General features: G+C 43.4%; 1 protein-coding gene and 1 long non-coding RNA gene across 3 annotated transcripts in view; one reads left to right on the forward strand and one right to left on the reverse strand.

The window, feature by feature from the left end:
• The window catches only part of LOC308426527, a 43,744-nt gene extending 42,298 nt beyond the window's left edge, over positions 1–1,446 (reverse strand). For both annotated transcript variants that reach the window (XR_013975211.1, XR_013975212.1), the window contains exon 1: positions 1,307–1,446. This is a non-coding gene — a long non-coding RNA (uncharacterized lncRNA). The remainder of the gene's footprint in view (positions 1–1,306) is intronic.
• A 990-nt stretch (positions 1,447–2,436) lies between these two features.
• LOC308426125 (myosin-1) lies at positions 2,437–26,286 on the forward strand. The gene is made up of 40 exons (XM_080923876.1): positions 2,437–2,526; positions 2,779–2,811; positions 4,242–4,485; positions 4,578–4,721; positions 4,820–4,976; positions 5,465–5,492; positions 6,208–6,322; positions 6,423–6,515; positions 6,617–6,680; positions 7,355–7,453; positions 7,542–7,645; positions 7,766–7,904; positions 8,123–8,241; positions 8,330–8,479; positions 9,243–9,413; positions 10,572–10,884; positions 10,976–11,052; positions 12,037–12,124; positions 12,205–12,322; positions 12,547–12,670; positions 12,757–12,893; positions 12,984–13,239; positions 14,715–14,957; positions 15,065–15,241; positions 16,021–16,166; positions 16,244–16,334; positions 16,420–16,809; positions 17,607–17,733; positions 19,155–19,273; positions 19,417–19,613; positions 20,874–21,057; positions 21,328–21,493; positions 21,582–21,706; positions 22,135–22,443; positions 22,528–22,731; positions 23,023–23,148; positions 23,236–23,406; positions 23,910–24,014; positions 24,133–24,228; positions 26,028–26,286. The coding sequence occupies exons 3-40, from the start codon at positions 4,282–4,284 to the stop codon at positions 26,178–26,180; spliced, it is 5,829 nt and encodes a 1,942-aa protein (XP_080780002.1). The 5' UTR covers positions 2,437–2,526; positions 2,779–2,811; positions 4,242–4,281; the 3' UTR covers positions 26,181–26,286.
• Positions 26,287–26,752: the final 466 nt, after the last annotated feature.

A 26,752-nucleotide genomic window follows, 5' to 3' on the forward strand; every position in this document is an offset into this window, starting at 1 on the left:
GGTTTATTGGGATAGTTTCAGTTGATAAAGGTGTCACCAAAAAAGCCTGTTCTGATGAACAGAACTCTGGAAGCCATTTTTCTTTCTTCTTAGTTGTTCCTGGTATCTCTATATTGTCAAATCCCAGAAAGCTTCTGCATCCCATAACATAAACCTGATTTTCCAGGTCTGGATAAAGAATGGTGCTAAGCATATTTCTATAGAGATAGTTCACACTAACCATGTCATCAATTCTCCATGTTTAATAGCTGCATATTAAAACAAGCACCAAGTATTCTTCATTAGCTCATGAAAATGCTCTCTTGGATTAATACTGACATCCTGGATTCACCCCTAGTGCACATGATGACTTATCTGCTTCATCAATTGGAAATCATGCTTTTTCTTGTCAAAGCTATAGGATGCCTATCAAATCTGAACATATAGAAAACAATATTTTATGTTATAATTTGGTATAAGTTATGCACCTACTTTTCACATTCTTTGTAGCCTCCTGTATAATTCTATAAATAAAGTCAATGACTTAGAGACCAGACCAAGAATCTCAAAGCAGTTTACACAAACACACATATATGTATATATATATATATATATATATATATATATATATATATATATATATATATACACACACACACACACACACATATATATATATATATATACATGTTTATATATATGCACACATATGTGCATGTATATACAATATGAAGATGCCAGGAACAACTAGAAAGAAATATATATGTATATGTATTTACCACATATATAAAGATGTGGTAGCTATCTAGATTATTGAGACATTTTGCTAGAGGATTAACATTTTAGATCTGGAGACAGCTTTGATGCACAGCCAAAAACACAATCTTTCTAGACAGTACTTGGTAAAAGCTAAATGCTAACTTCCCAACTAAGCCAAAAGAAAATTGTCTTGGCTTAAGTGGCAAGTCTGAGACTGATTTCAACCAAGACATGTGGAGGCAACTTCACAGGTAAGCTGGTTTGCACTGGTCTTGGGGAAGAACTCAGGGCTGCTCTTCTCACTGTAGTGGCTCTTCCTTCATTATTTCCCCACATTTGTCAATGCATAAGTGTCTTATAACTTGGTAGTAACAATAACACCACACCAAACTCTTGCTTTCTCCTCTCTGAAAAGTCCACCCCCTCCCCAAGTAGAACCAAAGTCCATCTTAAAATTCCCATCAAATCCTATTCAGAGACTTATGAAAACATTCGCTTTGAGAACGGTTAGTCACATTTTACAGATACCTACTAGAGAAACAGATGTATAAGAAGCAAAGTGATGTACCTGAGGGAACAAAGCAGCTCATAGTTGCCTGGGGAGCTCCTGGGGGATGTAAAGTTCTTCAAAACCCTTCCTGGAGTCCTTAAGTCCGCTTTAGATAGAATGTGAGTGTTGGGCTACAGGTCAGTTAGCCCAGAGTCTAAACCACTGTGTACCGCTCCTCTAAGAGTAGATACTCCTCTCTTCTTTGAGCTTGATTGCTTTGTTAGAAGGACGGAATGTGGATCACAGTAATAAAATCATATGACTGTCTCGACCTGCATCTCTAGATACCTACACAGCAACTTGCAAAACAAGACCCTGGGGGCTCAGACTTAGTCATACAATGTTAACTATCCGAGAAGATTTAAGGCCATTCAGACAGCAAAGCAAACACAAGTTTAAAAAAAAAAAAAACGAAAGAAACAATGTTCAGGTGTTACCTATACGTGAGAAATTTAATATATACCAGTGTGGCTTCGAGAGAAGTCAGACTCACTGGCACCCATTTTTATAGAGGAAACAGGGTTTCACAAGCAACCTGAGGTTGTTTATTTGTTTGTTTGTTCATTTGTTTTTAATGACAGAACATGCATCTGACTAGGAAACGCTTTGGGTGGTAGGTCAGAAGGGAGGAGATGATTCCAACAGTGAGTCAGAGGTGCCAAACCAGAAACAAAAGCAGCTGTTCTTCTTTGGCTGTTCTTCACCAACCACATTTTAAAATTAAGCTTTGGAGCATCCTTCAAACGGGACAATGATCTGAAAAAAAAATTCCCATCTTCTTGGAGGAAACAACAGTTGTTACAGAGACACCGAGACTCAGAAAGTTTCCTCTGTGGCTTAACATTGCAATTGTGTGGCAGCTGAAAAGCCTTCACAGAGGGCACTCTGTGAAACAGAAGCGCTCCAGGCAACAAAGTGCACGGATTCCAGAACTCAGCAGTCTCTGAAACAACACCTTACATTATTCCAAGGACGGATCGTTTTCCTATCACCAACAACTCAAATTATTTATAGGAGATTGATTCATATACTTAACCCAATGTGAGAGGGAATATGTCTAATTATATCCAAACATCTTTAATATGAGGGGAATTAGGCTTGGAGACCTTCCTTGCCAAAAACACATTTTGCCAAATATGTTTTAAGAAAGAGGAGGAGGTTACGTGTTTTCCATATTTGATCCTATAAAAGTACCCCTTGGAATGAGAATGACTTGTCTTTCCTCATAAAGCTTCAAGGTAAGAGTGTGTGAGGACAGGGCTCTGTGTGGACGGGAAGGGATGCCTGGCTGGTGGTGTGCATGACACACATCCTGGCTCTTGCTGCCCTTGGCAGTCCTTCTAGTGAAGCACCAAGTTACTCTGCAGCAATTGTAATTAGATGTTGTGGTCTTCCCAGTCATTTCTTGGTTCCCTCAGATAAGAAGTGTGCTCTTACTGGGAGTCACTAGCTTTTAATCATAAGGCTGTTTTTGTTTTTTCCAAGTGCAGTTCGGACCCACAGTCGAAGTTGCATCCCTGAAGGTAAGGTCTTCCCCTCCCTCTCCCACCTCTTTCTTTATTCTGAGTGCAAGTAATCTTTAGTATTTCAAAGTTGTCTGTTGGGCTTGAAAAATGAAAAGCATTTCAATGTCATGGCTGATCATGCTTCTGCTAAAATAAAAAACTCTGAGGGGGCCCAGGAAACTGGGTCTCATTAACACACATCCTTTGCAGCATATGGGATGCTGTCTTGGAGTCTTGGGAATTTTGTGCATGAGGTTTTCTATGTCTAGTTTTGTACCTTGTCTTTTTAAGTGATTGCAACATGCAATGAGACACAGTTTGCTCGTTTAAAAGGAAAAACATAAGCAGTCTATGCTAGAGATTTTAGCACAAATTAATAAGACAGTGAGACAGTGTCTAAATGGACAGGTGGAATGGATCAACCCTGACCTACCAAAGTACAGATCTGCATGTTTTCTTATGGTCTGTCAAATAAAAATTTAAATGGTGAGAAAGTGGTTTCAGCAAGACAAAGTACTTTAATTTTGATATCAGCGGTTGCAATTTGAGTGGAGAAATGGGGGGAAAAAGTTTACCCAGTGGAGTTTTCCCAGAAAAGGATATCTTTAAAAGTTACAATATGGATTATATAGGATGACAGTCCTCAGAGCTCATGAATGGTAAGAAGTTGATCTTAAAGGAAAAAGTTGAGGGAAGTTATTTAAAATAACACGAGTAAAAAAACCCACAAAAACCATAACTGAGTCTGTCAAAATTCGGATAGAGGGATAATAAACGGTCATTTTAACAAGATAATGATAAACCAAGCTTTTCACATTTCTGCTTTCTATTCAAGCGTGCAACCTTTGTAACTGCTGAGTCAAGGGTGGGGTGGGGAAGCCTAAACTCTCCACATTCGAGAGAGATCCTAAAACTTTAGCCACATAGCCGGATTGTTCTTTTTAATAATGGATCCTGCTCCGGCGCCCTTCTCTGTATCCAGCATGTGTTCTCAGAGGTGTGAAGGCTGGCAGAAAGGAGGGACTCCTGCTGCAAGGTTCAGGGAATCCAATAGGGAAGAAAAAAAAAGGTTAAAGAGCCAGAGAATGTCTTAGCATCCTCTGAGCTCCCTATTTTCTGGGAGCCAATGGTAGGCAGCTTCTAAAGATTAACATGCACAACAAAGAGGTGCAGGAAGCAGTAGACATCTCTCACAGTAGGCGAGCCACACACACACACACACACACACACACACACACACACACACTCACGACTACTTTCCAAATGCTTGATTAAGTACTTGTCAGCACTGGCAAGGAACAAGGAGTCTGACATTTCAGCCACACCACAGCCAGGGAGGTGGTTAGGCCCAGTGCAATGCATTCACCCAACTGTCAGGGGATGAAAAGAAAAATGCATGTGATCCTAATAGTCGGTTTCTGCATTTCTACCATTTCTCCCTCTGCCAGGCAGGCTCTTCCACTGGGCTGCCACCGATAGCCCGCAGCCATGAGTTCCGACGCCGAGATGGCCGTTTTCGGGGAGGCTGCTCCTTACCTCCGGAAGTCTGAAAAGGAGCGAATCGAGGCCCAGAACAAGCCTTTTGATGCCAAGTCATCCGTGTTTGTGGTGGATGCTAAGGAGTCTTTTGTGAAAGCAACCGTGCAGAGCAGGGAAGGGGGGAAGGTGACAGCCAAGACTGAAGGTGGAGCTGTGAGTAAACACCTGGAGCTGGTGTCACTACCCCACTGGGCTAGCTTGACTGACTCTTAGTTCCTAACTCAATATCTCTCGTTTATGGACAGACTGTAACAGTAAAAGATGATCAAGTCTTCCCCATGAACCCTCCCAAGTATGACAAAATCGAGGACATGGCCATGATGACCCACCTGCACGAGCCTGCTGTGCTGTACAACCTCAAAGAGCGTTACGCAGCCTGGATGATCTACGTGAGTTTGCTATCATGGCCTTTTGACCAAGAGAGTAGTTAACATGTTTTTCTTTTTTAAAAATATGTAAATAATGGATGTTCCTTCTTTTGATGCAGACCTACTCGGGCCTGTTCTGCGTCACCGTCAACCCCTACAAGTGGTTGCCGGTGTATAATGCAGAGGTGGTGGCGGCCTACCGAGGCAAAAAGCGCCAGGAGGCCCCGCCCCACATCTTCTCCATCTCTGACAACGCCTACCAGTTCATGCTGACGGGTGAGTGGCTCAAATGGTTTTCATATGAATTATCACTTATAGCACACAATATCAGAGTCCAAAAGACCTTGAGAAAAAAAATAATTGTTCGTAATCATTCACAATGTTCTAAGTGTTCACAAAAGCTGTCAAAAGCAGAGGTAGGTAGGCACTATCAAGCCTGGGACTAAACTCTGCGTGCAAGTCCGTCCTGCCTCTCATCATCTTAAAGTCACCTTGCTAGGAAATGTGTGCTTTCCTTTGTGTGTTTGAATAATGAGAAAATGGCAACTGAGGCGAACACATTGCTTGACTAGAAGTGCAAGTTATGTGGTCATGACAGCAATTTTTCGTTTTCTTTCTTAACTTGAAAGTCTAGAGACTAAATCCCATCTATAACTTTACAATAATACAGTGACAAACGTTCCATGGAAAATATGACACTTAGCAACTCAAGAAAAATGTATGTGACTGATTTATGTGCTGACCACACACTGCTTCTCTTCCAGATCGGGAGAACCAGTCTATTTTGATCACGTATGTATTTCTATTCTGAAACTTACTGGTGTATTCCTCTCGTTGGGAAAATGAAAAGTGAGCCCCAGGAGAAAATTAGGTAGAACTAGAGAAATGACAAGGTGAGCGTGAGCGAGGACCTAGGGTCTGCCTCAGCTTCACTGTAGAGGGCAGATCAAGTCCAGATGGAAAACAGGAGCACTACAACTCAGCCTGCTATCCATGTGGCTTTCCTGGGAGTAGGAGACATAAAAATTCCTGTCGGAGCTTGGCCAGAGCTCAGTCCAGTGCAGAGAGTAGCACATATCAGCAGTCATGATCTTTGAGGCCTACTTAAGGACCATCTAACCCCTGGGAGAGCTAACTGGAGCCCCATCTCTAGTCTAAGGCAGCCCAGGAGTACACATAACCCAGGGTCTTACTCTCCCTCCATTCCCTACGTAGCTGTTGAGTGGCTGCTTGGTGGACTCCTCAAGAGCAGGTCTCAGCACCTTGAAAAGAGCTCAGACCATCTTATTCACTCAAACCACACATCAAATGAATGCTAAATGGATCCCCCTACTTGTCAGTGCAAACTAAGAGGAAACATGAGTTATGTGTAGACTAAAAAGACCTCACCTAGTCGAAAGTGACAGAGATGTAAAGACAGATGCATGAGAGAGTTAAATACAGTGAACAGAAATAGGTTCACTGGCCACAAAGCTCAGTTTTCCGTATATTGGTGTTTGTTGGACAGCGGAGAATCCGGGGCCGGGAAGACGGTGAACACCAAGCGTGTCATCCAGTACTTTGCAACAATTGCGGTCACTGGGGAGAAAAAGAAGGAGGAGGCACCTTCTGGCAAAATGCAGGTGAGCTGATTGTCACAGTCCTGAGTCTAGGCTCTTTGGGGGGGCTCTCAGGCAAGGAAGCCCAGAACCTGAGATGTGAGGATTGCTCTTTTCCTCCCAGGGGACCCTGGAGGATCAAATCATCAGCGCCAATCCCCTGCTGGAGGCCTTCGGCAATGCCAAGACCGTGAGGAACGACAACTCCTCTCGCTTTGTGAGTTCCTTGGTCTTCTCTTCCTTCCTTTTAAACACTGCATTCACTCTCATCTGTGTGCTTCAAGCTTTGAAGCTAACATCATCTTTTTACCTTCCAAGGGTAAATTCATCAGGATCCACTTTGGTACCACAGGGAAACTGGCTTCTGCTGATATTGAAACATGTGAGTAGTCACTGGACCTTCTAGCTAGAATCCAAGAATAACAAATGAGGGTTTGGAGGCACACTTTGCAGCTCCTGCTCAAGCATGGAGTCTAGAAACCACCTCAGCTGCCAAATAGGCGTGCAATGAGTGCCAGCCCTAGGCAAAATTCACAGGGTACTTTACTAACCCAGGCATGAGCTAATGATTCTGTAGGAACTGCCAGGCTTTCTTGGACTCGTTTGAAGTGTGCTGGCTCAGAACACTTTCATTTCCAATTGAATATTTCAAAATACTCAAAGAACAAAGTAACATGGGGGTAATTGAGTTGCCTATGGATTCAAAGTATGTGTTTTTTTTCTTTTTTTTTCCTTTTCCGAGCCTTGGTAACTAATTCCCTTTGTAGCTTCTCTAGTAAAGTGACGTTAAGAAGCAGCAGTTTCAAGTCTAGATTACATTCCAAATGTCAAGGTTCTTCTCTATGACAAGTGAGCATTCCTTTGGCCAAGCACATTTTTCCTTCATTTTTAAGGTGGTAGGAGGAAACTCAGTGCAGAGATATAGCATGTTGCACCTGATAAACACTGAGCTACCATCTCAAGGGGTCATAAGACTTAGCTGATGATCTCAAGTTCTAAACCCATTCTAAGACACCTGATAATCTCCTCTCATCTGATGTTAATTTGCCACTATAGATCTTCTGGAGAAGTCTAGAGTCACTTTCCAGCTAAAAGCTGAGAGAAGCTACCATATTTTTTACCAGATCATGTCTAACAAGAAGCCAGATCTAATTGGTAAGCACCTTACATTCATAGATAAAAGTTACTCTTTCTATCAACGATTTCTAATATTAAATATATACTCTGAACCCTATGTACCCAGAAATGCTTCTGATCACCACCAACCCATATGACTACGCCTTTGTCAGTCAGGGGGAGATCACAGTGCCCAGCATTGATGACCAAGAAGAGCTGATGGCCACAGATGTAAGTCATATATTACAGATGAGTATATGCCAGCAATAGCCTGGTTAGAGCAAACTATAAATCCTGCCAAGTAAGCAGTATCTTCTGCCCTTACATTTATCCTCTTATGTCTCCTCATAGAGTGCCATTGATATTCTGGGCTTCACTTCTGATGAAAGAGTCTCCATCTATAAGCTCACAGGAGCCGTAATGCATTATGGGAACATGAAGTTCAAGCAGAAGCAACGTGAGGAGCAGGCTGAGCCAGATGGCACCGAAGGTACTAAACCCAAACAGCCAAAGCCAAATAAAACTCTCTACGTGGGTTCGAATAGAAAATATAGTCCAAACTCATGTTTCTTCTAAAGCTGAGCTTCTAGAGAGCACATGCATATTTATCCCCAAACAGGGTGCATAAGAGCAGTCTAAACATTCTACCTCTGTGTCTTCTGGGCCCTGGAGGAGGTAATGTTGGGAACCTGAATTCTGTTTCTGCAGTTGCTGACAAGGCTGCCTATCTCCAAAATCTGAACTCCGCTGATCTGCTCAAAGCCCTGTGTTACCCCAGGGTCAAGGTCGGCAATGAGTATGTCACCAAAGGCCAGACTGTGCAGCAGGTAAATGTGTGCCCTCTGTGAAGCACACATACCAGAGGCCCCCTTGACATCATTAACAATGTCAACAAGAACTGCTTTGTCTCTGAAGGTGTACAACTCAGTGGGTGCCCTGGCCAAGGCTGTCTATGAGAAGATGTTCCTGTGGATGGTCACCCGCATAAACCAGCAGCTGGACACTAAGCAGCCCAGGCAATACTTCATTGGGGTCTTGGACATCGCCGGCTTTGAGATCTTTGATGTAAGTTGGCAGAGACTTTGGAGCAGAGAAGTTTGCAAATCTTGTTCTTGTAGTCACCAAGGATTGGCTATGAAAACTAACTGCATATAAACTGATACACGCAAAAGGACTGAAAAGTCTGGAAAAGGGTATGAACTTTGGAGCTAAACAAGAGCTCTGTCATTTTCTCACTGTGTGACTGTGGGGGTGGCATACGCCTGGTCTTCCGCGGAATCTTAATGAAGACTCATCCATGTCTGTAACATCTTCTTGCACAGCTTTTCGTCAGTTGTAAGACTGCAGCATTTAAAGCCCTGAAAGCAGTCCTCAGTACACAATCAGCAATCAGTAAATGATTGAAAAGATGGCAAAGTGACAATAGCATCCAAGTGGCACCAGAAAAGGGGATGTCAGATTGATACAGACATTGAGATCCCTATCTGCTTAATTAGGGAAATGGAGTGTTTTGACACTAAGGTATCTTCTGAAACTGACCAGTCATAAGTGGACAGAAATGGCAACTAATTAAACTCAAGTATGTCTGCCTAAAAGGAATGCTATATAGTCCAGTCAATAAAGGTGATACGCTCTCTACTTACCAGTAGAATTTCTAGTTGGTCTCATTCTGAAATTAAATTTGTGGACCCTTTTCTAGGAAGGTGAAATTTGAGTAAGGGGGTTTGCTGCAAGCGAGACAAAAACCCCACCATGCCAAGAGAGCGGTGGGTCAGCCTATCCCACTGAGGAAGAAACAAAATGCTAATTTCCATCTCCATTCATTTAGTTCAACAGCCTGGAGCAGCTGTGCATCAACTTCACCAATGAGAAACTGCAACAGTTTTTCAACCACCACATGTTCGTGCTGGAGCAGGAGGAGTACAAGAAGGAAGGCATCGAGTGGGAGTTCATTGACTTCGGGATGGACCTGGCGGCCTGCATCGAGCTCATCGAGAAGGTTTGTATGCCCTGTTCAGATCACAGTTGTATGGTGTGTAAACAAAAGACAATAAAAGCTCGGCATGTGCGATGGAAAAGGATGTCTATTGATAAACCAAATGAGGAAAGTATGCTGATGAATGAGACAAGATTTTTTTTTCTTCAAAAAAAAAGTTTATTCTTTGACTACTTTGCACATACGTATATAATATATTATACATAATACATTTTGGTTATTTCAACTCCTCTCAATCTAGTAACTCTTGACCGATCCTCACAAAGCCTTTCTTCTACTTTTTATTTTGATCCCCCGAGTTTGCATGAGTAGACATGAGTATGGGGGAGGGGACTGCCTACCACGCTATGGGCAACTTATCGGTGGCTATGCCACAGAAGAAAATACACCTTACCTTCCTAGCTGCCACTAACTGTTTGCAGCTCCTCATGATAGAGTGAAGTCTATGAACCTTCCCATCCAAGGTAGAAGGTTAGCAGGCTTCATTTCATAGAGGTGTTGGGTAGGTAACTTACCACAGCTACTGAGATCATGAGGACATTGGCCAGCTCGTGTTCTAGAGTGCACTGGTTCATCCATCCTTCCATCTTCCAACTCATTCATTCCTTCTGTCCCCTCTTTGGAGACAAATATGTTCTATAGAGTTCAGAACTCTATGCCTATGCAGAATTTAAAATCAAAATCTCACATAGAAAACTATCTTTCTTATAAAAGTTTAGCACTTATTGGCACATTTTTGTTACTCCTCTAACATCTTTGGATTCACTAGTGAGTCTCACTAAACTCATCCCAAATACTTAACACTAAGACAACGTCCTCTGCTCTCACTCCCATGAGTTCTCTCCTGCACAATGTTGAGTAAGCCTTGAAGTTCACATTGTGAACATTAGTGCAAGTAGTTCAGAAGGCATGCTTGGAAGAAATTCTGCTCTAAGACTTTCGGGGTAAAGACACAACAAACTCCAGAAGGGCATAGCCCTCATTTGTCTTCCTTTGTTATAGAGCTAAGAGTCTCATTAAGTCAAGCACTTCTGACCAAACAAATGAGTCTTCGAGAGCTCTGTGGAACTGAAGACTGAATCTAGCCATTTGTGTCATCTTTCACTCCTATGAGCAGACACAGTTTCATGGAGCATTTCTTACTGTGCTTATATTATTTAGCCAATGGGCATCTTCTCCATCCTGGAAGAGGAGTGCATGTTCCCCAAGGCGACAGACACCTCCTTCAAGAACAAGCTGTATGAGCAGCATCTTGGAAAGTCCAACAACTTCCAGAAGCCCAAACCTGCCAAAGGCAAGGTTGAGGCCCACTTCTCCCTGGTGCACTATGCGGGCACCGTGGACTACAACATCGCTGGCTGGTTAGACAAGAACAAGGACCCCCTGAATGAGACCGTGGTGGGGCTGTACCAGAAGTCTTCAATGAAAACTCTGGCTTACCTCTTCTCTGGGGCAGCAGCAGCTGCTGAAGCAGGTGATTTTCGATCAGTGACTTTTATTTAATGTGGAATTTCTAAGCAGAGAGGCCTGGCTTCTGACTGACTATGCTTTCCTTGCTTTTCTAGAGTCTGGTGGTGGCGGTGGAAAGAAAGGGGCAAAGAAGAAGGGTTCTTCCTTCCAGACCGTGTCTGCTCTCTTTAGGGTACAAACTTTATTTTCTCTGTAAACAGGTTTAGGATGTTAGATTATAGGCTGCTATAGATAAAGGGTGTGGTGTGGTACAGGGATATTGTCTTGAAGGCTCTGAAACTAGATATGTGACTCAGATTGGTTGGAGTGGGTCAGCTGACAGTGGTTTACCTGAATTTTAGGGAGGGTCAGAATAGCTTTGAAGCAATTTCGCAGTAACTAAGATAAGGATCAGCAGTGAGTTACAGAAGTATTAGATAAAAAAAACTGAATTGGAAACTCAGTAGTGAGGTCATTCACCATTAAAAACAAACAAACAAACAAACAAAAAAACCCCAAAAAACAGAAAAGGAACTCCAATAGGAGAGGATTGCATATATAATGAGATTTTTCTCGAACTTCTGGGAGCTTCCAAGTGATTTAGCTTCCTAAGTATATACTAGGAGTCTATTCCTTCTAGAGGCCTCATTTGAAAGTGGAGGACTGGTGACTCATGACAGGAATAGAAGAGTGAGTTAAAAGGAGGAAATATAAGACACCAGATGTGATAAATCAAGAGGATTTCAAGGGAAAATTTTTCTTTTCTTGGCAATCTCAGCTCTTAATCAAAAACTGGGTGCTCTTGTTATTTTGAAAGACTTTCCCTAAAAAAAAATATGGAATTTAGCCACACCAAATATCTCAGTAAAGGCCCCATATAGGAATGTAGCTCCTTCATATGCTTATGATGCTATGATAACTATGTTATGTATGCCAAGAAATTCATCAGCAGTGAGCAGCCATCTCCACAATAACAGAAAACCATGCTCAAGGTCTACAAAGCATAAGCTAGGAGGGTGTGTCAAGAGCTTAGAAACTCCAGCCATGAGTTTGGAAAATTCAAAACTGTATACTATTCAGTAGAACTGAACCAAAGTGGTGGCTCCTGGCCATTATGTTTGTAAATAGGAGTGTATATAGCAGCACATACTAAACTAGAAATTCTACGACTCCATAGGAGAATCTGAATAAGCTAATGACCAATCTGAGGAGCACTCACCCTCACTTTGTACGATGCATCATCCCCAATGAAACCAAGACTCCTGGTAAGACACTTCTTCCATCTGTCCAAATGGGTCCCAGTGTGTTTCAGAGTCTAGACCAAGAAATGCATGTGTTCTTTCAGGTGCCATGGAGCATGAACTGGTCCTGCACCAGCTCAGGTGTAACGGGGTGCTGGAAGGCATCCGCATCTGCCGGAAGGGGTTCCCCAGCAGGATCCTCTATGCAGACTTCAAGCAGAGGTAGTATATTTGTCACCATAGATTATTTGAAGGTTTTTACCATTGCCTTTTCTTTTTAACAATTAGAAAAAGCAACACATTCAAGTGACTTGGGGACACATTGTAAAGTTCTTTGATATAAAGGCTAGATAAAGAGATAAGATAGTTCCTTCAATCGTGTTTCTATGGTAAAGAAATTGGTTTGGTGACAATAGCTATGTCATTTATTTGGTTGGTTTAAACAGATACAAGGTTTTAAATGCAAGTGCCATCCCTGAGGGACAATTCATCGATAGCAAGAAGGCTTCTGAGAAGCTCCTTGGCTCCATCGACATTGACCACACTCAGTATAAGTTTGGTCACACCAAGGTAATCCTCTTGAAATCCAACTTAATGTTCCCTGCCCCTTTAAACTTTGTGTGATGTTTCTGATCCGCAACATTGCCTGCACACAGGTCTTTTTCAAAGCTGGTCTTCTGGGGCTCCTAGAGGAGATGAGAGATGACAAGTTGGCCCAGCTCATTACCCGGACTCAGGCCATGTGCAGAGGGTACTTGGCGAGAGTGGAGTACCAGAAGATGGTGGAGAGAAGGTATGAATAAGGGAAACATTCATTGTTCTAGTCCCTTTATTCCTGATTCCTGTTAGAATCCAACTTAGAACATCTCTGTTCCTATCACAGGGAGTCCATCTTCTGCATCCAGTACAACGTTCGCGCCTTCATGAATGTCAAGCACTGGCCCTGGATGAAGCTATATTTCAAGATCAAACCCCTGCTGAAGAGCGCGGAGACCGAGAAGGAGATGGCCAACATGAAGGAGGAGTTCGAAAAAGCGAAAGAAAACCTTGCGAAGGCAGAGGCCAAAAGGAAAGAGCTGGAGGAAAAGATGGTGGCTCTGATGCAAGAGAAAAATGACCTGCAGCTCCAAGTTCAGTCTGTGAGTGTCAAAGTTCTCTTCAGTGCTGCTAAAATCTCAGCTCAGTGATGACCAAGAAAATGCCAGGATTCCACGGAATCACGTGACTGGCTAACAGTCATTTACATCCACAACTCCTTCGAGTGCTCTGTAACATTCCACATACAACAGTACGGCAAAGCAGTTCAGTAGGAGTCCTAGGCGCCTGGAAAATAACCAAACATTTCCCATTCTTTAATTGCTCTTCCTGGCAGAATGTGGATGGTAGATAGGGAGATATTTGCTCTCCCACGGTCCCACCTATTGATAAATGTCAAAAGAACAATAGTATTAGTCAATAGGGAGACGACCTTGTAATAAAAATGTTTCAGTCTCCATTCAATATTCCAAATGTTTAACTAGTGGTCTTCTAAAAACTTTCTATGCAGTTTTGTTTTTAGGAAGTTTAGACTATCTAAAAGAACTGGATCATGGCAGGACTTTCTATAGATAGTGTAATTTTTTTTTAATGCATGGCATGAGGGATTGAGTTGATGATCTCACTTGATGACCCATAAAATATTCAAAGACTTGGAAAATGTGACGGGCTGTGATCTAATGTCTTTGTTTGTTTGTTTACCCCAAGCTATGTCATAATCAAGTGTAGAAACTCAAAAGGCTTCTCTTTAGTTTTCTGAATTCAGAAGGGGAAGCAACCTGTCCCACTTTATTCTGCATACATAACAAAGGAAAACACAAACATCAAGGTTGGCTTGCATTTTTACTGTAGTTTGTAGAGACCGACATGTTCCAAAATGAGAAGAAGAAAGAGATTATTGAAGGAGATGCTTAAGCTTGATCCAGTCTCTCTCTCTCTCTCTCTCTCTCTCTCTCTCTGTGTGTGTGTGTGTGTGTGTGTGTGTGTGTTAGCAGTATTCCATCTACTGCCCACTCAGTTCTAGAACCTAGAGATACAGGCATGTTGTCACAGAGTTTATATTTCAAATCCCATTTCATCATGAGAAACAAGGTTAATCCTTATCCAAGGACTTCCTGTCCCTCTGACCCATTCTCTTTGGTTCTTCCATTCATACTTCTAAGCTATGCTGTCACTGGAAGACACACTTTCCATTAAAGTTACTTTTTTTCTGATGTCACTCACCTCTTAGCAAGGTCTTGATACTCAATTCTTTATTCTAATATCTTTTTTTTTTTTTTGTATACTAAACTTCAAATAAAACATCAAACAAAGAAAACTGATTTGAAAGTATATGCTGATACATTAAACATATAACAAAACGATGGTCTCATGGTTGCTCTGGAAACCATGTTTTACATTTCTTTGCTATTATTCACGTTAATAGACAGTGCCCTGACAATTTTTCTCAGTGGTAAAAAGCTAACTAAAGAAAAATAATGCCTTTAAACACCATTTGTTTGCTTGCTTTCAAAGTATTAATAAAATCTAAAAGGTCCAGGGAACCTACAATTTAAAAATGCCTAATATCTCTTCATAGGAAGCAGACAGCTTGGCTGATGCCGAGGAAAGGTGTGACCAGCTGATTAAGACTAAAATCCAGCTGGAGGCCAAAATCAAAGAGGTGACTGAGAGAGCCGAGGACGAGGAGGAGATCAACGCTGAGCTCACAGCCAAGAAGAGGAAGCTGGAGGACGAGTGCTCAGAGCTGAAGAAGGACATCGATGACCTAGAGCTGACACTGGCCAAGGTTGAGAAGGAGAAGCACGCCACGGAGAACAAGGTATGAGATGTGCACACGGCAGGCTCATGACTCTTTTTCGTTAAGTAAAAATAAAACCAAAGTCATTCAGACATACCACTTAATGCAAAGCGTGTTTGCCTCTTAAGGTGAAAAACCTCACAGAGGAGATGGCAGGCCTGGACGAAACCATTGCCAAGCTGACCAAGGAGAAGAAAGCCCTCCAGGAAGCCCACCAGCAGACCCTGGATGACCTGCAGGCTGAGGAGGACAAAGTCAACACCCTGACCAAAGCCAAAATTAAGCTCGAACAGCAAGTGGATGATGTGAGTCTAATACCTCAGAAACATTTTTAAAAACGTATTATCATTAAGCAAGCGTGAGCTTGTCTCCCCAGGACATAATGGGCATCACCAAAGTGCTTCCCCTATACAAGAACTTTAGGATAGAATTGCTGCCATGAAGACCAAGATTCACACACAGGAAAATCAACAAGATAATATGAGTAAAAAGAATGAAAGGCAACGGGGACTTGTTCACCAAGATGTGTGTGACCAAAACAGTCTTTAGCTCACTGGGAACACTGGTGGCTTCAAGAATCCAAGGGTGAAGGCACATGGCCTTAGCAGGAAGTATAGCAACATGTCAACAGGCCTCATGCTCAGAGGGACAAGGGAATACTGGACAAGGGTTTGGAAGATCAGCTGGCCTTCACGATGACAGGATATCTAAGAGATATCCTATTGGACATGTGTGAATATGGGATGCAGTAGCCAAAGTCATGGTGTGAAACTATCCCTTTGCTGCCCATCACATGTGGGAAATACTGTCCATAAAGGACTCAGTGAGTGGCATGGAAACCATGATGTCTTACTAGTAGTCATGGCACAGATCGGCATACTTCACATTTTAAACACTGACTCTTTAGTGTAAGCAAACAGTAAAGAGGCAGGGGGAGTGATGAGACAGGCCTTCCTAATTCACTAATTCATAACCTCCTCCCCTCCCCCAGAGCATGCCGATGCACTATGAATTAATGTCACCAACTTAGCCAGGGGTAAATGTGCTACTCTAGAGACTGAATTCACAAATTGTTCACTTTTAGCTTGAAGGCTCTCTGGAACAAGAAAAGAAAATCCGCATGGATCTTGAAAGAGCCAAGCGGAAACTGGAGGGGGACCTGAAACTGGCCCAGGAGTCCACAATGGACATAGAAAACGACAAACAGCAGCTCGATGAGAAACTCAAGAAGTAAGTGGTGAAGATAAAGGTCTCGGGGGACAGTAATATCAATGGCTCTTTGACTGATACAAGGGCTTTCCCTGTAGGAAAGAGTTTGAAATGAGCAACCTCCAGAGCAAGATTGAGGATGAGCAGGCGCTCGGCATGCAGCTGCAGAAGAAGATCAAGGAGTTGCAGGTGAGTCCAGGGCCATCAGTCTGACTCATAAGGGATAAACGTGACTGACCCAAGAAGCTGAGTTGGTCCTTTGCACCGCCCCCAGGCCCGCATCGAGGAGCTGGAGGAGGAAATCGAGGCAGAGCGGGCCTCCAGGGCCAAAGCAGAGAAGCAGCGCTCTGACCTCTCCAGGGAACTGGAGGAGATCAGTGAGAGGCTGGAAGAAGCTGGCGGGGCCACTTCCGCCCAGATCGAGATGAACAAGAAGAGAGAGGCTGAGTTCCAGAAAATGCGCAGGGACCTGGAGGAGGCCACCCTGCAGCACGAGGCCACAGCAGCCACCCTGAGGAAGAAGCACGCGGACAGCGTGGCTGAGCTCGGGGAGCAGATTGACAACCTGCAGCGGGTGAAGCAGAAGCTGGAGAAGGAGAAGAGCGAGATGAAGATGGAGATCGACGACCTCGCTAGTAACATGGAGGTCATTTCCAAATCCAAGGTACAAACATGACATAAATGTCAAAGAGATTTCTGTAGACAAATCGTTAGGAAATCACAGGAGGAGGGGCAACCCAGTTGGGACTGGGGAAATGAGAGGTAAGTCTAATATGCTCACTGTAAGTGAGAAGGGCCATATCCAAAAGAATAGAAGGAGTGAAAACTGAGCTCCTTCAGAAACCAAAAATCACTATCCAGCTATACACTTTGAGGTTCTGAAATGCTTTCTATCAACCACGGCACTTTTCATTTATCCTTTATGATCAAACAAAATTTGCTTCTCACAAACACGCGATGAGCTCAGTCAGGCATCATTATCTTATACCGTAGCTATTTTTCTAAGACACTCATTTGTTCTTTGAATGTGCTTTCATGCCCTTCCTAGGTGTAGCAGATGGGCATGAGCTTTCTTAAAACTATTCATTACAACTCGATATTTATTTATTTATATGCCTCTGTGGAGCAACGCCGGTTTTGTCAAGTGCAACTTGCCCATCACATACGGCTCATTCCTGTGTTTGGACATTTTATGCGTATGATTCTTAACCCTCAGAGTATAAATAGTCTGATGTGCTGATTCAAATTGGCTATTGCATAGGAAAAAAGAGAAAAAGACATTCTAGAGAAGGCACAGGATTCACCAAACAACATAGTAGCTGTACGTTCAGACCATTCTTCTCATGGTATCTGAAGCTTACTGTCTCTGTCTGTAAAGACAGTTTATTCTCAAATCAGCAGCTATGTCTGGATCCCACGAAAGTTCTTGTTTGAATAGCTCCTACAACTCTCTGAATGCAGGGGAACCTTGAAAAGATGTGCCGCACTCTGGAGGACCAGGTGAGCGAGCTGAAGACCAAGGAGGAGGAGCAGCAGCGGCTGATCAACGAGCTGACAGCCCAGAGAGGGCGTCTGCAGACAGAGTCAGGTAGGCTGTATCTGCCACAACCTTATCATGGGTGTCCAGCTTGTTCAACACTTTACTGAGTTACTTGAGGTTACATATTACCTTCCGTGGAGGCATTTCATTATTGAGCAATGGCATAAGGTTGCTTTTTTTCCAGAAGAAGATAGTTAGATAGATAGATTGGTTGATACAATCATTTTTCTTTTGCTTTAAACATCACATAGAAGATTAGCTATCAAATATGAATTGGGCATTTAGGCACATACTCATAGTTGTAGTCTCTGGGGGGTGGGGTTGAAGGATGCTAAATGTAAGATAACCCGGCATATGCTGTGTGTTTTAAGCCAGCTGAAGCTACACATCAAGGCTTGATCTCAAAACAAACAGAATTATCAAATACAAAGATTTGTGACTCTTCACTTTTCCTAATATTGTCACAAGCTTACAATTCTTTTCTCATTACCCTGTATGATGTTAACCCCACTTAAGGATGACACGTCTTGGGGACAGTGGAGTACCGTGTCCAAGTACAAATTGCCGGGATAAACACAGTTCAGTTAGCAAACAGGATCGAAAGTGAAGCTATGGTTTGGACGAGCCTGACTGGAAACTCTGTGCACGAATTCCTCTTAATGACTTGATCAACTCTCTACTAAAGTCAGATTGCTCCTCCTGTGACACCCAGAGACTTTATTATTGTTATTAAGGTGGGCAGGGCATTCAGAGTAGAACAAAAGCTGTTCTCAAGTTAGGACACTCCCCAGAATTTCTCTTCACCAAATGGTTGAACCTTAAACACCTGCTTCCTAATAAATTCAAAACAGGGAAGATTTGTAACAAACTTTCACGGGAGGGGGGGTACTGCAAGCCTTTCTTCACCTTGTATTCTTCTGAATATGTTATTTTAAGAACCGGAGACACATTTAAGCTCCATTTGGTTGGGGAGCTATTTACAATTCAAAACCAACTTATTCTGGGGACAGAAAGACACTTGCTTGCCCAACATGGACAGACCTTCCAGAGTGTCTACTGAGCATCCGTTCTGCATATGAGGTCTATTATTTGAAGATTCCCATTTCCCACCAAAAAAAATGTTTCAGGGGGCCAACACAGTAACTCGGTAGCCAGAAAGCATCTGAGTGCTTTGACCAATCTCTGTACATTGTTTTCCACGTGTTCACTCGCCTCTTTTAACTGCAATCACATCATCTCGAATGTCTGCCAAAACCTTCTTAGTGGATCATAAAGAGTTTGGCTCAAAATTCCCCGTATTCTTATCGGACAAAGACTTGCTCGGTCAGCACTGAAGTGGATGATGGACATCGAATAAAATCTCCATCTGTCGCCATGTTTTAGCCTCGGTACCTTCTCTGCTCCGGTTTTTATTTTAGAGTTTTAATGTCTAACGTCAGGCTGAGTTTTCTGGACCTTGGTCTCTACAGGTGAATATTCACGTCAGCTGGATGAAAAGGACTCATTAGTTTCACAGCTCTCCAGGGGCAAACAGGCATTCACTCAACAGATCGAGGAGCTGAAGAGGCAGCTCGAAGAGGAAGTAAAGGTGAACTGGCTACCTGTTGTCATGGTTATCACTGATCTTGCAGTTGTTTGTACCCTCCCCCCTTTTGCTGGTGGGATCTAAGAGCTTAGAGAAGAAATACCAGTTCAAACACAAAATTAAATCTCTAAACTCTTATTTTCCAGGCCAAGAGTGCCCTGGCTCATGCTCTTCAGTCCTCCCGCCATGACTGTGACCTGCTGCGGGAACAGTACGAGGAGGAGCAGGAAGCCAAGGCTGAGCTGCAGAGGGCCATGTCCAAGGCCAACAGCGAGGTGGCCCAGTGGAGGACAAAATACGAGACGGACGCCATCCAGCGCACGGAGGAGCTGGAGGAGGCCAAGTATGTGCCTGACTTGGTTACAATGGCTTTCTATCTATTAACAAAGTGCTTGGGTCAGGAATTCTCTGTGGACAAAGGATTCTTGCTTTCTCAAAGCTCAAGGATACTGGGGGAAATGTGAACATTAATCTATATGGGAAATACAAATACCCTAGGTAGTCTGTGGAAAGATATGACAGAAGTCCATGGAAAACAGAGAAGATGTAGGCAAGAGGAAACTGAATGGTAATTTTTCAGAGGGGGAACCTTTGGCCTCATTCTGTCTACACAGATGCAGCTAGAATTAGAATAATAGCGCACTCAGTTAATTATATCCTCTCATGCGCTTTTCCTCTCTCCCCCCACTCTCCCTCCCAACCACTAATGCAATAATTGGCCTAGGGGTATAAGTGCAAAGAGAAAAGTAATCTGGATTGATAGTAGCTCTCTTTTTATATGCAAAAATATGACTTCAAGAGGAAATAGAAATATATGTGATCAAGGCCCAGTGTGGTTTATAAAGATGCTGCAGTAAGGGGAGGAGGAAGCACACCGTATGACGGAATAGACATCCGACGCCATTTGAAAGTTCAAGGCTGAAATTTTGTGAGACAGGATCTAGGTAGGAAAGAATCTTACTCATCAGTTTAAGGTGCCCTTAGTCATTCATTCTTAGAATAATGCACAGTGTATGTATGTATGTATGTATGTGTGTATATATATATATATATATATGTGTGTGTGTGTGTGTGTGTGTGTGTGTGTGTATGAACTTAATGTTTTGGTAGATGCTTAAGAGGAAAGATTTTTGTTAATTAACAAATTAACCAAAATCTGGCAAAAAGGAGAAGAAATACAAATATTCACACAAAGACAAGAATGTATCATTTGAATTTAACATGGTCAACATTCAAGTACTTGCTATGTGGGCGAGCCTACAAGAACACTAACATACAGACTCCACTATCTGAGCATTAAAACTGAATGGAGACACAGGCATAACTGGTAGTAATTCAAGGTAGATTCTAAATTCTACAAAGAAAGGAAGAGGGGTCAAGTTGGCTCAAGCTTCATAAAGAATACTTATGATGAAGTGTGGCTGCATTTAGCACTTGCTGTTAGGAGAACAAAAATGAGTTCTCAGAGAGCCTGTGGTACCAAACAAGCTTCAGAAACAGTGGTTTAGGAAGTCCGGCTTTAGAGATGCTCACTTACAGCTGTTTTGAAATAGTCGTTTCTGCTGATAACCATCCTCATCTGCTACCCATTTTCCATTCTCAGGAAGAAGCTGGCTCAGCGTCTGCAGGATGCTGAGGAGCACGTGGAAGCCGTGAACGCCAAGTGTGCTTCCCTGGAGAAGACGAAGCAGAGGCTGCAGAATGAGGTGGAGGACCTCATGATTGACGTTGAGAGGACCAACGCCGCCTGCGCCGCCCTGGACAAGAAGCAGAGGAACTTCGACAAGGTGATTCCTGATCCTTCTACAGTCTTTAATGTGATCAGCCTTTCAAACCACTTAGCTGCTCTCGTCCATTAGCAGGAACAGTGGTGTGTGTGTGTGTGTGTGTGTGTGTGTGTGTGTGTGTGGTACTCCTTTGCTTGTTTTTCTCCTTCCTAATTATTTTTCAATGTGAGATTACTCAGATCAAACTGGGTCTCTAGAACACACAACTTCTACCCTCCCCCATCAAACTTCATCAGCTACAGTTTTTTCCCTTCATGCCTTGCTCATCAGATCCTGGCGGAATGGAAACAGAAGTATGAGGAAACCCATGCTGAACTTGAAGCCTCCCAGAAGGAGTCCCGCTCTCTCAGCACGGAGCTCTTCAAGATTAAGAATGCATATGAGGAATCTTTAGACCATCTTGAAACCTTGAAAAGGGAAAATAAGAATCTGCAACGTGAGTGCATCTCCTGTTTTCTTCAGAGAGAGATTTGAAGGAACACTCCCTGGCTCTATGCACATTTCTATTTCTATTTTCCTAACAGAGGAGATCTCTGACCTCACTGAACAGATTGCAGAAGGAGGGAAACGTATCCATGAACTGGAGAAAATAAAGAAGCAAATTGAGCAGGAGAAATCCGAGCTCCAGGCTGCTTTAGAGGAAGCAGAGGTAGACACTCTATTGAACATTTCACAACAATTATAGAAGGAACAAGGCCCTGGCTCTGAGGTGCAAAGATTGGTGAATCAAAAACATGAAAAATGATTCTTTATTCTCTCCACTGAGGATGAAGATAAAGAATGAACACAAGTACCATAAGTACCTATATACTAAAAATAGTGGTAGAAACAGAAAACAGACAAATATGAGTAAAGGGAGGATCCTTCCTTAAGGAGAACCATCTGGTTAGATAGAAGGAGTACGTAACACCAACAATCATGCACACCATGTATTTCTATAGCACTAGAGTAAAGTTGAATTTTAAAGTGTATGGTGGTAGCACAAAGACAGGAGCTAGTGAGGAGGGATACTTTAGCCTTCCTAGGACACTGCACAGTGGCAGTCCTCTGCTAATGTCACCTCTTGCTGTCCTTAAGGCATCCCTGGAGCATGAGGAGGGGAAGATCCTGCGCATCCAGCTGGAGCTGAACCAAGTCAAGTCTGAGATCGACAGGAAGATTGCTGAGAAGGACGAGGAGATCGACCAGCTGAAGAGAAACCACATCAGGGTCGTAGAGTCTATGCAGAGCACGCTGGACGCCGAGATCAGGAGCAGGAACGACGCCATCAGGATCAAGAAGAAGATGGAGGGGGACCTCAACGAGATGGAGATCCAGCTGAACCACTCCAACCGCATGGCTGCCGAGGCCCTGAGAAACTACAGGAACACACAGGGCATCCTCAAGGTAGGTGGCACCAAGAGGTGGTCCCAGATGAGTGGTGTGACCCGTCCCGAGGACACGGTGTCTCAATGATCGTTCACTGCACAGGACACCCAGTTGCACCTGGATGATGCTCTCCGGGGCCAGGAGGACCTGAAGGAGCAGCTGGCCATGGTGGAGCGCAGAGCCAACCTGCTGCAGGCTGAGATCGAGGAGCTGCGGGCCACGCTGGAGCAGACGGAGAGGAGCAGGAAGATTGCAGAGCAGGAGCTGCTGGATGCCAGTGAGCGCGTGCAGCTCCTGCACACCCAGGTGTGTAAATAAGTAGGAAGGGGAAATTCCTGCATGGCTATGATCATTCTTTAAAAGGAAACCCATAATGCTTTATGAAGGAGTAAGTTTAACATGTTTACCTGGGGGAGAGTAACAACATTTTTGTTTATCTGACCTATGACATTTAGAATTGACAGTCCTTTAAAAATATGCTGTTAATTTAGATAATTTATGTAAGTAGTTAATAACTAGTTTATAGGTTCCTTTGGACATCTCTTTCTAACTTTTTTCTTCAATATTTAATATTTCTACATTTGGTATTTTAATCAGAACACCAGCCTCATCAACACCAAGAAGAAGCTGGAGACAGACATTTCCCAAATCCAGGGAGAGATGGAGGACATCGTCCAGGAAGCCCGCAATGCAGAAGAGAAGGCCAAGAAAGCCATCACTGATGTGAGCAGAGGGTCAAATGGAGATAGTGATCCTGAGTCCTGCCGGGCCTTCTCAGCTCTTAACCAACTCTGTCTCATCACTCGCCAGGCCGCCATGATGGCGGAGGAGCTGAAGAAGGAGCAGGACACCAGTGCCCACCTGGAGCGGATGAAGAAGAACCTGGAGCAGACGGTGAAGGACCTGCAGCACCGTCTGGACGAGGCTGAGCAGCTGGCGCTGAAGGGCGGCAAGAAGCAGATCCAGAAACTGGAGGCCAGGGTGGGTGTTCTGGTCAACCAGGACTACTCTACTCTAGCACATGACTTTCAATACCTAAGACAGCTAGACCTTGTAGGGCCTCCTGAGATGAAGAACAGATAGTCCCTGTTGCCTGACAGCTTAGGTATGGGCACTTGGATGAATACTACAGGTTCTACATATAAAACAGCTGGCCAGTGGAAGAAGTAGAAACTCATTGACTGAGTAGATGATAGAACGTATTCTGATAGATCTACCTTTGGGGGATGAAGAGATGGCTCAGTGGTTAAGAACACTTACTGCTCAAGCATAGGCCCTAGGTTGAGTTCCCAGCACCTGTACCCAGGTGATAACTCACAACTTTCTCTACCACCAATTCCAGGGCATCTGATGACCACTTCTAACCTCTGTGGTACACATTCACACATGCATGCAGACACTCATACACATAAAGTAAAATAAGCAAATCTAAAAAGAATTTTTAAAATTCACTTTTGTGTGTGTGTGTGTGTGTGTGTGTGTAGGTCCGTGAACTGGAAGGAGAAGTGGAAAATGAACAGAAGCGCAATGTTGAAGCGATCAAGGGTCTGCGCAAACATGAGCGGAGAGTGAAGGAACTCACTTACCAAGTAAGAGAAGGCCTTCCCTGGGCTCCTACCCATATCCCTCAGCCATTGAAAACCACAGAGAGGGAAAAGAGAGGTGGTATTTATGCTTTCAAGAAACTCACACTTTAAAATCTTTCAGACTGAGGAAGACCGCAAGAATGTTCTGAGGCTCCAGGACCTTGTGGACAAACTGCAATCAAAGGTCAAGGCATACAAGAGACAAGCCGAGGAAGCGGTGAGATCAGAACCCCTGGCATGGCTGGGTGACCAACAGATACCAGGAAGCAAAAAAAGAGGAAATCAAGGAAGGATCAGAGGACAAATGTCCTAGCAGGGGTCTAAGAATGTGATGCAACAGGCCATTCCATAAGGCAGAGAAGAACGTATTAGCCAGAATGAGGATGGGGTATAGCTCTGTGGAAGAAGGTGGGCTTGGCATCTCTGAGGCCCTGAGTCCTGTTGTAAGCGTCAAACCCAACTAACAAAAGCATAGTTCCTTCATTGTGCTAGAGAGAGGGAGGAACAGAGTACTGGGTCCTCAGCAAGACTGAGGAAGAGAACCGTGTAACTGGGGCTAGAGAACTGGGACAGAAAGTAGGTCACATGGTCTTCTGGGCCCTGGAAAAAAGTCTTCGTCATAATACCAACACAATCAGGCCACAGAATCAAGACAAATACTCCCTTCCAGGCAGATGTGGCCTGCTTTTTATTTTTGAAAGGTGTCACTACGGTGTAGAGAAAAGATTGTTGGATAACCCAAGTAGGTGCAGGAGCGTATGTGGGGAAGTTTTTCAGGTAGGTGCGTGGTTTGCACTGAGACAGAAATAAAGAGAATTGATGAGATTCAGGATTCGTTCTGGAGAGAGAAGGCATTCGGTTTGCCAGTAGGTTGGCCCTGGAAGTAAAAGGAAGTAAAGCAGGAATAATCCTCCAGGTTGTGGTGTGAAGTAGGATATCACTGAAATGGAAAACAAAGGTGACTAGAGGATCCAGATGAGAAGGAAGTGGGAATTCTGCCTCAGTTACATCACGAGACATTGTTGCACACACAGTAAAGAGAACCAGGGAGCAGCTGAAGGGTCATACATGGTATGGAGGCCAGAAGGCCCAGTAATGTTCTAAGCAGTGGGTGACGACAGCTCTGCGCTGTCACAATTACCCTACTCTGACTCACCTGAAGGAGTCAGGTGTCACTTGTGTCTCTGTGGAAACATGTACCTGCACAAAGCAGATAAGGTCCTCTATCCACTGGTGGCTTCTGTTTACCTCCTGAGTTCTTAGTCCTGAGAGGAAGAGAAATAGGAGGAGAGCAAAGGACAAAGAGAGGACAGACATACACACATGTGTACTTCACACCCATATCCTGGCAAACCACATATCCTCCAGCTACTCCAGCCCTTGCTTTTATCTACCGTGAGAGGGAGATGTAAGGGCTTTTCCGAACTACCCTATTTTAAGTCATTTTAAGCTTCATAAATGTTCTAAACCTGCATGTCATGTTTTGCGAAGGTTCTTAATGAGACATTAAAAAAAAAGAATAATTACTGGAGACTAAATTAAAACTGACCTTTCAAAATTCATGACTGTATCTACAAGCTTAATCAGGGACAACTTGGATTATTTTCGAGAATAATAAACATGTTTAATTTCTAAACTTTATTAAGTGGGGGATAATTTATGACCCAAATGGCACTAATTTATATTCAGTTTGGTGTCATAGAGATTGCTTGTGTGAGTCTTTGTCCATCCTCGGGAAAACTCAACAGCAATTACAACAGAGCCTGGGAACCTGGCACAATCATAGCAGCGTTAGCTTTTCTGAAAGTTCAAAGACAATGGTACCTGTGTTTACCAGTGACTGCATGAAGCTTAAGGGGGCTTAATAGAACAAAAAAAAATGTACACACTTCTCTAGACTTCTTTGAAAATTTACTAGGATGAATTGATTTTAAGCAAAAAGACACCCAAGATGCACTGATCCAAAAGTCTGGAAATGTGAGCGTTTCTTCCTTACAAATGCATTCCCGTTCGCAGGAGGAACAATCCAATGTCAACCTGGCCAAGTTCCGCAAGCTGCAGCACGAGCTGGAGGAAGCCGAGGAGCGGGCTGACATCGCCGAGTCCCAGGTCAACAAGCTGCGGGTGAAGAGCCGGGAGGTTCACACCAAGATCATAAGCGAAGAGTGATCGATCCAGATGCAGGAAAGTGACCAAAGAGATGAGCAAAATGTGAAGATCTTTGTCACCCTGTTTTGTACTAATGACTTTTGGAGATAAAAAATTTATCTGCCAAGAGCTTGTGAGTGTCTTTTTTCCCCCTTTCCATGTTGGCTGGTCATTTTGTACACAAGGGAGAGAAAAAGAAAAGAAACATTTTGCTTACACTTATGTCCAAATTCTTAGTCACCTAGGTCTGGCATGGAAAACACCCAGACAAGCCTAGTAAGTACCACACACATGCCTATGGGAAGATGGTAAAGCCTAGAGGCATGCCAAGACAGACACAAGGGCCCTGCTTGGCCCATCACCTGGCTTCTGCTAATGAGGTTACTGATCAGCTTCATGAAGGGATATGAACTGCTCCATCCTAAGAGGGAGTAAAAATCAGTTAAAATGGCAATTATATAATACAATCAGAGCAAAAAAATTTTTTTTAAATTTTCTATAATTCCTATCAAAATTATTTAATATATGAACCCTTCACCAAAATGGCATCAATCACTAATCTGGGGTTAGGATTTCTTGAAACAATGAGTTCT

The sequence above is a fragment of the Micromys minutus genome (genome assembly GCF_963924665.1).
Source record: "Micromys minutus genome assembly, chromosome: 10".
Lineage (NCBI taxonomy): Eukaryota > Metazoa > Chordata > Mammalia > Rodentia > Muridae > Micromys > Micromys minutus.

Excerpts from the sequence above, each read along its gene's own strand:
- LOC308426125 (XM_080923876.1), top strand. The coding sequence starts at position 4,282 with ATGAGTTCCGACGCCGAGATGGCCGTTTTCGGGGAGGCTGCTCCTTAC. Across the intron at positions 7,454-7,541 it reads CAAGAAGCCAGATCTAATTG|AAATGCTTCTGATCACCACC; the intron begins GTAAGCACCTTA and ends CTATGTACCCAG. Across the intron at positions 7,905-8,122 it reads TGAGCCAGATGGCACCGAAG|TTGCTGACAAGGCTGCCTAT; the intron begins GTACTAAACCCA and ends CTGTTTCTGCAG.